The following is a 10,788-nucleotide window of genomic DNA, read 5'->3' as shown; positions in this document are numbered from 1 at the left end:
AGATGGACAGACAGACAGACAGACAGATAGATAGATAGATAGATAGATAGATAGATAGATAGATAGATAGATAGATAGATAGATAGATAGATAGATAGATAGATAGTGTGTCCTGGTTGATACAGTGTTGATGGAGTGTTCATCTGTTGTCCATCAGGTCCATCACAGATCCAGCTGAAGCTCGGCGCTTCTGTGAGCAGCACGAATGTCCCACTAACTGGAAGGATGCAAACGGAGAAAACTGCTGCATCCATCATGCCAACATCCACTCCTGCCCCATGGGATACATGGTACAAAATGTAAAAATAAAGCTGCTGAAATAAAGAGCCACTGAGGGGCCTCAGGAAGCTCACCGACATTGTGTTTGTGTTCGTTCTGTAGAAACAAGCTGAGGAGCGAATCTGCGGCCCCTGGATCCCCGACGACGGCCGTATATTCACTCACACCATCTCCACTTCTGGAACAATGACCCAGACCAACTGGAGCGCCAAGGTCTTCCACACACACACACACACACACACACATGCACACACACATACGTTTGGTACGTCATGTCAGTGTTGTGATCTCTGTGTTCAGGTGGTTCTGTTTCACGAGGGATTGACGTCTCTGATCGCTCACATCCGTGTGGGAAACATGCAGGTCGCGCTGGAGGCCAAGAGCACCGTCCTGCCCGCTATCAGTACTGTATCTGTGTGTGTGTGTGTGTGTGTGTGTGTGTGTGTGTGTGTGTGTACACAAAATGTGAATCCACACAACTGTTTTCAACATTGATAATAATCATAAATGTTTCTTGAGCAGCAAATCATCATATCAGAATGATTTCTGAAGGATCATGTGACACTGAAGACTGGAGTAATGATGCTGAAAATTCAGCTTTGATCACAGGATGAAATTACACTTTACTATATATTTACATAGAAAACAGATGTTTTAAATTGGAAAAATATTTCACTATTTTTACTGTATTTTTGATCAAATAAATACAGCCTTGGTGAGCAGAAGTGAACATTAGTGTATATAATAAAATCATTTTTAAAAAATATTAAAAGGTTTACCCTGAAATGAAAATTATCCATGATTTACTCAACCTCAAGCCATCATAGGTGTATATGACTTTCTTCTTTAAGTCAAACACTATTAAAGTTATATTAAAAATATCCTGGCTCTTCTAAGCTTTATAACGGCAGTGAATGGGGGTCGAGATTTTGAAGCCCAAAAAAGCGCATCCGTCCATCATAAAAGTAACCCAAGCTAGTGATTATAGTCTATAAAGTTATAAATATGAATATTTTCTTTCAAAACTCATCACTTTGCTTCAGAAGGCCTTTATTAACCCTCTGGAGTCATATGGATTATTGATGGATGGATTCGCTTTTTTGGGCTTCAAAATCTCGACCCCCATTCAATCCCATTATAAAGCTTGGAAGAGCCAGGATATTTTTTAATGTGACTTTAAAAGTGTTTGACTTAAAGAAGAAAGTCATATACACGTGGGATGGCTTTAGGATGAGTAAATCATGGGAACATTTTTAATTGAACTATCCCTTTAATAATCAAACTGTTAATAAATAATTAATTGAACATCGAAACACTGGCATTATTCAAACACAGTTTGTGTGTTTTCAGTGTGTGGTGACGGTGTGTGTGAGGAGGAGGAGAGCTGCTCCACCTGTCCCGCCGACTGCGGCGACTGTCCTCTCAGTGCTGCTGTACGAGCCGCTATCGCCCTTACTGTCACCTTCGTCATCATCAGCTTCATCACCAGTGCCATGGTGAGCGTGTTAACAACGAGATTATGTGGTTTTTATGATCAATTAACTCTGCTTTTGTCATTTTTTACAAGATGGACACAATTTGTCACCAAAAAGGTTTAACCAAAATTTTGGTTTTACCAAATGACACTTTTGGTTACACCGAATGACGATATTTTCAAACAATGCTAACAGGCTGATATCTAGCAAAATTAAACAATTTATATTTAATACAAATTTTTAAAATATAACAACATTTTCAATGTTTTATAGCGGTTGCACCGAATGACCTGATGTTTCGTGACATGCGTATAAGTAAAACATGAATTTTTCAAATAGTTAAAAGAGAGTTAGTTACTTTGCTTCATGACCATGTGGTCCTCTGCAGGTGTCTGAATGATGTCACGTGACATTGTCCACATGACTTGATCCAAAATGGTCCCTTTTTATTTGTTACTCTGAATGACATTAATGAAATTCATTTTTCTGGACATTCTTTCTCATAACAAAGCAACGACTTCATAATTTTAACACCATTTTGCACTATGTTGATATATGATGTTATAAAATCATGCCAGAATAAAAAATACATACATTTATTACATTTTAAAATATTTTAATCACAAATTAATGGTTGGACGGTTAAACCGAATGACCTTTTGACACTTCAACATTTTTAAAATACCTTTATATTTTGCAAAATATAATTAAAACCTTTTTTTGATTCTTTTTTGATTGTACTACCTCACATACTTTGGATGTCATATCTTTGTTTTCCTTATTATTATTAAGGCCTTTGGACAAAAAAAATTCTTTGACCCACACATATATAAGGGAATTTTATATATGCATTGAATCATTTACTGTTAGTATGATGATGATGATGATGATTTGTGTGTTTGCAGTGGTTTAAATATCAGAAACAGAAACTCTTCTGGGATGAGAGCTGGATCATCGACTTCAGTCAGATTAAACAAGGTGAGCGAGAACCCGTGTGTGCGTGTGTGTGTGTGTGTGTTTCAGTGTCTGATGTGTGTGTGTGTGTGTTCAGATTACATTGCTCGGGCGACCATGGGCAGCATCATGAGCGTCCCAGCGGCGCACAGCGACTCTAACGCCAGCTGTGTGACGGGCCTGAGCTCCTACACGGGCGCCGCCGCGACACGCAAACAACTCTACACACAGACCGGCATCTAGTGAGTACAACATGAACATTGTTTGGGGTCGGATGTTTTTGAAAAAGTCTCTTCTGCTCACCAAGACTGCATTTATTTGATCAAAAATACAGTAAAAATAGTGAAATACTTTTACTGTTTAAAATAACTGTTTTCAATGTGAATATATAGTAAAGTGTAATTTATAACCAGTGATCAAAGCTGAATTTTCAGCATCATTACTCCAGTCTTGTGTCACATGATCCTTCAGAAATCATTCTGATATGATGATTTAATGCTTAAGAAACATTTTTGATGTTGAAAACTTTTATATATAATAATATAATTAATTTTTTCAGTGACGGACGAACTGTTGCCATCAAGAAAATAAAAACGAAATCATTTTCCCTCTCGAAGACGATTCGCCAAGAGGTGAAGCAAGTCAGGTGAGAATGACACGAACACGACATCATCCTCCATCTCGTGATCATCAGTACGATCCAGCTGTTTGTGTTTGTTTTCAGGGAACTGGACCATCCGAACCTCTGTAAGTTCTTTGGAGGTTGTGTGGAGGTTCCCACCGTCGCCATAATAACAGAGTACTGCCCTAAAGGAAGCCTGAACGACGTCCTGCTGAATGATGAGATTCCCTTAAACTGGGGCTTCAGGTTCATACACTCACACACACACTCACTCACACACACATGTACACACACACACTCAAGTAATTACAAGTTTGCATGTGTTTGCAGGTTCTCCTTCGCTACAGATATCGCCCGTGGGATGTCGTATCTGCATCAGTTTAAGATCTGCCACGGACGACTGAAGTCCGCCAACTGCGTGATCGACGACCGCTGGGTGTGTAAGATCACAGGTATGGCGAGTGTCTCTGTCACACAGCTCAAACACACACCTGTGCCGTCAGTAACTCGGTGTCTGTGGTCTGAGCAGATTACTGTCTGTGGGTTTTCCGGCGCGAGGACTGCGCGGAGCCGCTCAGCACGTACCAGCAGAGACTGAAGGAGGTTTACACGCCGCCTGAAGCCCAGAGCGGCAGCCAGGAGCCCACGCTGGCCGGAGACGTGTTCAGGTGCACACGCTAACAACACGCATCTTCCTTTAAATGGGGCTTCAGGTTCACAAACACACAAGATCATAACGAATTATCATTGATTTTCATTTGCAGCTATTCAATCATCTTATTGGAGATTGCGACCCGGAACGATCCAGTGCCGGTGAGCATGTGTGAAAACGTTTGTTGTGATTATTGTTGATTATCAGTTTCTGCACACATTATGCTTTCATCATAACAGTGCAAACTTGATGTAACTAAGAGATTCGTTGAATAAAATGGGAGTTTATCAGAACTGATAAATTCGCTCTGTTTGATTGACAGCTCCAGTGATTGTAAAAGGAGCGTTCTTTGAATAATTTAATCACCATTTGAATAACAGATTATTTTCATCCTTGTCCAAATTGGCCATTTGTGAATGATTACATATCAGATCAGGGATTAGATTTAACACGGTTACTTACATGTTGTTGCATCACTGTCGAGTTCATATCGTAAAAGTCTGATAATGCCGAAATGCAATTGATTTACCGAAGAATCCACAGTGAAATGTACCGAACACAAATAAATAAAGCTCAACTGAGACATTCACATTGTTGAAAATAAATAACCATATTCCTGCATTAGGATCCTTTGAAGGGTAATGTTATTTTAGTCCTGATCGTCTCCTATCCTGTCAAAAGCGCAAGGAAAATGTCCCCTTTAAAACATCCTCCTTATTATAAACAAAGCATTTAATCAATCAAGCTCCAAAAACAGGATGTTGCGGAATCTGTGACGTCACATGGGCAAATACATTTGCATATTCACGCCTCCAGAGCAACATATCCAATAGTTATACATAATCACACCACAAGCCCCACCCACTGGCAATCAGTCGCTTAACAGCTGACATTTGCCTTCACTGGATGTGAGGGTCGCGTCAAAAGAAAATAGAAGCCATTATAATGACTGATGCTGTCTACACTGGCGTTCCAGAGCGCGTCGGAGGATTATGTTTGTTCGGAGCATTTTATTTTGTAAATGAGGCACAGTGTATTGGAGAGTTTGCAAAGAAACTTTTGTTGACAGAGGAAGCAGCAAACTGTATTGGATCTGACAGCAGCTGTGAGTGGGCGTTGATACTGTTTCCTATTAATTGACGTTAGCCAATCATAACAATGGGCATTTACTGACACGCCTTAAAGGAGCCGCGCCTTAAAAACAGATAATTTCAGACAGAGCTTAGAATGATGCTTTAAAATAATAGTTTTTCCACTTAGATATTATATATATAAAATATGGAAAACCAATGTGTGTCAGGTGGAGGACGGCTCTCTGGAGTGTGCCTGGTGTCCTCCGCTGCCGGAGCTGATTTCGGGAAAAGCCGACAGCACCTGCCCCTGCCCTGCTGAATACGCTGAGGTGTGTGAACCGCCAAAATCTGTACTAGTCTCATGAAAACATTCAAACCAAAAGGAAAAATATATTAATTAAAGAAAATAAAGTCTGTTTTAGGACCGATTAAGCTTCTGGAACAAGAACAAATGTAGGGCGGGGCTTGATTTTGTCTGTGGGGAAATGATTGGATGGTTGTTGTTTGCTGTTGGTGGGTCTCATGTGAGTGACAGGTTGCCCCGCCCTTGTGCCAGTAAACACATCATCAGAGAAACATTGCAACAACGTTTTTTTTATCTAAAGTGACTTACCTTGCAATTCAACAACTGTACATGCTTGAATGCAATTTAAGTTGTAATGTGGGGAGAAAAAAAATGTCCAGTTCTTTCAGCCATTTGAACTTTCCTCCTCTTATTTTTACCATGTATCTCTCTGTTTCTCTTCCTTTCATCCTGTTTTCATGCTATCAGCTGATTCGTCGATGCCGTGCTCATAACCCCACCCACCGGCCCACCTTTGAGCAGATCCGCAAGTTTGTCAACAAAATCAACCCGCACAAAGTCAGTCCTGTCGACATGATGATGGAGCTGGTCAGTCCAACACACACACACACACACACACACACAGACCGGAGGGTTTTGGATGTTAAGCTGACTTCTGGGTACCAAGGAAGTGATTTTGTTGGATTTTGTTTTGTAGATGGAGAAGTACAGTAAACATCTGGAGGTTCTGGTCGGCGAACGGACGCAAGATCTGATGCTGGAGAAACAGAAGACCGACAGATTGCTTTACAGTAAACGAACACTAATGTTACACAACACACATCTAATACTAATGACGTGACAATTCATTGATCTGACGTAAAAAATTAATCGAGTCAAGTCATTTCACTTTTATTTGTATAGTGCTGATACGACACCAAATGTAAAGGCAATTCATCAATTCAGTTAATTAAATTTCAGCTGTAACACTGTGTAATAACCAGACGCTATGCAATAATTATTCTAGTGACAAGCAGTTTGTCTGTCCACACCAGATGCCATGCAACTACAAGACACAACAAAATCAATCGAAAATCACAGCCAATCAGAAGAGTGTGTGGGCGGAGTCTCTCTGCAAGAGCACTGCACTCGCAACTAAATCGATCCAAAATCATAGCCAATCAGAAGATAGTGTGGGCGGAGTCTCTCTGCAAGAGCACTGCACTCGCAACTAAATCGATCCAAAATCATAGCCAATCAGAAATCTTGTGGGCGGAGTCTCTCTGCAAGGGCACTGCACTCGCAACTAAATCGATCCAAAATCATAGCCAATCAGAAATCTTGTGGGCGGAGTCTCTCTGCAAGGGCACTGCACTCGCAACTAAATCGATCCAAAATCATAGCCAATCAGAAATCTTGTGGGCGGAGTCTCTCTGCAAGGGCACTGCACTCGCAACTAAATCGATCCAAAATTATAGCCAATCAGAAAAGCTTGTGGGCGGAGTCTCTCTGCAAGAGCACTGCACTCGCAACTAAATCGATCCAAAATCATAGCCAATCAGAAAAGCTTGTGGGCGGAGTCTCTCTGCAAGAGCACTGCACTCGCAACCCAAGTGTCAGCAGAGTTAAATCGATAATATTACTGAATATTAATTGTCTTAAAACCCTGATCCTAATCCTAAAACTTTAAGAGTATTGTAACGGCAGTGAGATGATGAGTGTTTCAGTGATGTGTGTCAGTGTGTATGTGAGTTTTACAGCAGGTGTGTGTGTGTGTTTCAGGTATGCTGCCTAAACAGGTAGCTGATGACCTGCGACAGGGAAAACCGATGCAAGCCCAGAGTTATGTCAGTGCCACCGTGTTCTTCAGGTAAATGTGCACACACACACACACACACATCCTCTCTCTCACACACAAAACACACTTGTTACAACATTTATTAGTTTTCGCTAACATTTTTTAATAAAAATACAACTTCTCATTTTTAGTTTATGTTAGCTCAGGTCTTCTAAATAGTATTAACATATACAACTTTTCATTTTAGTAATGTTAACTAATGCATTAACTAACATTTAATGGAATCTTATTGTAAATTGTTACCAATTATTTTTCATCAAACTTGACTAAAACTGTATTTAATTGGTGACTAAATTATATATAGAAAGCGATCAAAGAACGCTCCCTTTGCAATCGCTGGAGCTGTCAATCAAACAGAGCGAGTTTATCAGTGACTGAGTTCTGGATTCGCACCAAAACTCCCGTTTTATTCCACAAATCTCTTAGGTACATCACGTTTGCACTGTTACGATGAAAGCATTTGTGAGTGTGCAGAAACTGAGTTAACTCAAACTCTGATTCTTCTGTATCTTTGTGTGTCTTCCCTTTGTTTTCTCAGTGATATTGTGGGATTCACTCAGTTGTCCAGCACTAGCACTCCTTACCAGGTGGTCGACTTCCTTAACAAACTCTACACTACCTTCGATGAAATCATCGACAACTACGATGTTTATAAAGTGGAAACCATCGGCGATGCATGTAAAGGGGTCCTATTCTACTTCATCTGTCTTTAGTGTGTAATGTTGTTGTTTAAGCATGAAAAAGGCGGGAGTTATTCTCTATATCAGTGTCAGTGTTTCTGAACTCCCTATAATGCCTCCATCTTGAGTTTTCTTCACTTCTTTTCTTTTCTTCTATTCCTCATTTAAATAATTCATATACAAAATAAAGGGTGTGTGGGCGGAGTCTCTCTGCAAACGCACTGCACTCGCAACTAAATCGATCCAAAATCACAGCCAATCAGAAGAGTGTGTGGGCGGAGTCTCTCTGCAAACGAACTGCACTCGCAGCTAAATCAAAATAAAGGGGTGGGGCCTTGTTGAGTTAGTTAGTAATGTGTTGAAACTGAAGGTTATGGTAAGGGGCGGGGCATTTCCCAAACACCAATCACAACACACTGCTCCAGCTGACCAATCAGAGCACATTGTGCTTTTCAGAAGGAGGGGCTTCATAGAGACAGGAACTAAACAGAGTGTTACTGACAGACTGGGAAGAGAGGACAGTTCACCCAAAAAGATCATTCTGTCATCATTTACTTACCTTTGTGTCATTCCAAACCTACGTGACTTTCTTTCTGTTGTGGAACATACAAGATATTCTGAAAAATGTCTTTTTGTCCACACAATAAAGGTCAATGTGACAGTAAATGATCATTTTAAGTAGATCAAAGTAGTTAATACCTTCTTTAACAAAAGTGTAAATAAATATAATTTATGAAGGAGGTTTGTTAATTGATATTTGTGATTTTGTGTAATGCAGATATGGTGGTGTCCGGTGTCCCGATGGAGAACGGGATTCTTCATGCGTCTGAGATCGCCAGCATGGCTCTGGACCTGGTGTCTGTCTGCAAGACCTTCAGAATCCCCCACAGACCACAAACCCAACTCCAGATCCGCGCTGGAATACACTCAGGTCCATGTTAATCCTGTCACTATGAACATCTACAAATTTACACTTAAATTCAAAATATTTAAAACTACTCTACTGTGACGTCAGTGATCAGTCATTGGTTGTGAGATCTTTGTGTGGTTCAGTCTGGTTTTAACTGGATCTTTCTGATGGCATCTTCAGGTCCAGTAGTAGCAGGAGTTGTGGGAACTAAGATGCCGAGATATTGTCTGTTTGGAGACACGGTGAACACTGCGTCCCGCATGGAGTCGACCAGCGAAGGTAAGAAAAGCATCTCTGTAGTGTGTTTTAGGGTGCTGTTTCCTCGTCATGGTTTAATGGATGGTTTTGTGTGTAGCGCTGAAGATCCAGTGCAGCTCCAGTACGTTTTACCTGCTGGAGGAGATCGGCGGATATGTGCTCACCTGCAGAGGAGTGTTACAGGTGAAGGTGAGACGCGCTCCTGTTTTGATGCTTACAGCCATGCAATCATAATCAGAATTTAGTAAGCTTTTTTAAATATTGTAATAGTTAAACATTAATTTTTGTTGGGAAAATACGAAGCCCCCGTATATGCGTTGCATTGTAAACATTGTATTTAAAACATTGAAAGATTGCATTTAAAACATAACATCTATTTGAAATGCTGTAAACCTTGTAACACTTTAAACAATGTATTTGAAACATTGTAACATTGTATTTTAAACTTGTTACAATTTTTCTAATACAATGTTACAATGTTTACAGTGTTTCAAAGGTTTACAATGTCAATGTTTAAAATACTATGTTAGTGTTGCAAATTCAATGTTACAATGTTTCAAATCCAATGTTACAATGTTTACAGTGTTGCAAATTCAATTTTACAATGTTTACAATCCAGTGTTACAATGGTTCAGATACAATGTTACAATGATTTAAATACAATGTTACAATGTTTACAGTGTTGCAAATTCAATATTACAATCATTTAAATGTTACAATGATTACAATTCAGTGTTACAATGTTTCAAATTCAATGTTACAATGATTTAAATACAGTGTTACAGTTCTTCAAATACAATGTTTACAATTCAATGTTACAATGTTTCAAATACATTGTTAAAAACTGAAACAATTGACTTTTCTCAGGGTAAAGGTGACATGGTGACTTATTGGCTGGAAGAGAAACATTCTTCAGCTCCCAGTAAAGATGCCAAGAAACCCTTGATGCTCCAGGAGTGCGAGAGACCCGTGAGCTCCCCAGAGAACCAGAAAGAGGATTTTTCCAGTATCCCAGGAGTCCTCAGCAGCTCTGACAGCACTGACCTCCTGTGTGACGCAGACTGACACACACACACACACATGAACACACTTCTGTACTCCAGCAGCAGGAAGTCTGTCCTCAATAGAAAAGGTTCTAAATAGAATCATAAAGGGTTCTGTCAGGCACATATATAAAATTTTATGGCATAATTATATGGATTAATTAATTTATTTTGATTTATGTTTCATTTTAATTAAATTTCAAGAATTAAGCACCTCTAAACATACTTTATCACAATAAGAAACTGAAATAACTGGTTAAACATGAAAGTGTTATGCAATCATTTAAAACATTCTCCATATATAGAACCTTTTTGGCATAAAGTGTTCTTCAAAATTGAGTCAAGAACCCTAGAGTTTTGTTTATACGAGTAAATATAGAGTTAGAGGTTTGTGTCTTGCTTGATCATTAATGACCACAGTAAAATACTTCAACATCACAGTGAACTGTAGTTTAGCTGATGTTTATTATTGGTTAGAAAAACTGACTTAACCGACCATAACTGTAATCGCTTTTCTTCTGTATGTTCTCCTCGTTTTATCAGTCGCTGTTTGTAGCATCAGAACAATGGAGAAAGATCCAATAATAGTAAATAGTGAAGTACTGGTAATATATATTTATTTATAAAAAATAAAAATAAAAAAACACAAATGCATATATAATGATGGTGATATGTCAGTTATTTATTTTCATATAATTTTA

At 39.3% G+C, this 10,788-nt stretch overlaps 1 protein-coding gene across 1 annotated transcript in view; it reads left to right on the top strand.

The window, feature by feature from the left end:
• LOC137008821 (atrial natriuretic peptide receptor 1) overlaps positions 1 to 10,109 on the top strand; it is a 22,559-nt gene extending 12,450 nt beyond the window's left edge. Inside the window, exons 5-24 of the mRNA XM_067370537.1 lie at positions 158 to 299; positions 397 to 492; positions 580 to 682; positions 1,630 to 1,775; positions 2,660 to 2,732; positions 2,806 to 2,950; positions 3,268 to 3,354; positions 3,433 to 3,576; positions 3,661 to 3,782; positions 3,860 to 3,998; positions 4,095 to 4,143; positions 5,283 to 5,384; positions 5,828 to 5,947; positions 6,057 to 6,150; positions 7,121 to 7,208; positions 7,735 to 7,874; positions 8,655 to 8,807; positions 8,967 to 9,065; positions 9,142 to 9,233; positions 9,912 to 10,109. Of these exons, the coding sequence (XP_067226638.1) occupies positions 158 to 299; positions 397 to 492; positions 580 to 682; positions 1,630 to 1,775; positions 2,660 to 2,732; positions 2,806 to 2,950; positions 3,268 to 3,354; positions 3,433 to 3,576; positions 3,661 to 3,782; positions 3,860 to 3,998; positions 4,095 to 4,143; positions 5,283 to 5,384; positions 5,828 to 5,947; positions 6,057 to 6,150; positions 7,121 to 7,208; positions 7,735 to 7,874; positions 8,655 to 8,807; positions 8,967 to 9,065; positions 9,142 to 9,233; positions 9,912 to 10,109 (2,332 nt within the window). The remainder of the gene's footprint in view (positions 1 to 157; positions 300 to 396; positions 493 to 579; positions 683 to 1,629; positions 1,776 to 2,659; positions 2,733 to 2,805; positions 2,951 to 3,267; positions 3,355 to 3,432; positions 3,577 to 3,660; positions 3,783 to 3,859; positions 3,999 to 4,094; positions 4,144 to 5,282; positions 5,385 to 5,827; positions 5,948 to 6,056; positions 6,151 to 7,120; positions 7,209 to 7,734; positions 7,875 to 8,654; positions 8,808 to 8,966; positions 9,066 to 9,141; positions 9,234 to 9,911) is intronic.
• Positions 10,110 to 10,788: the final 679 nt, after the last annotated feature.

Source organism: Chanodichthys erythropterus, chromosome 20, assembly GCF_024489055.1.
Source record: "Chanodichthys erythropterus isolate Z2021 chromosome 20, ASM2448905v1, whole genome shotgun sequence".
Classification (NCBI taxonomy): Eukaryota; Metazoa; Chordata; class Actinopteri; order Cypriniformes; family Xenocyprididae; genus Chanodichthys; species Chanodichthys erythropterus.
The sequence above is the reverse complement of the archived record's forward strand: the minus strand, read 5'-3'. Positions and strand labels throughout refer to the sequence as shown.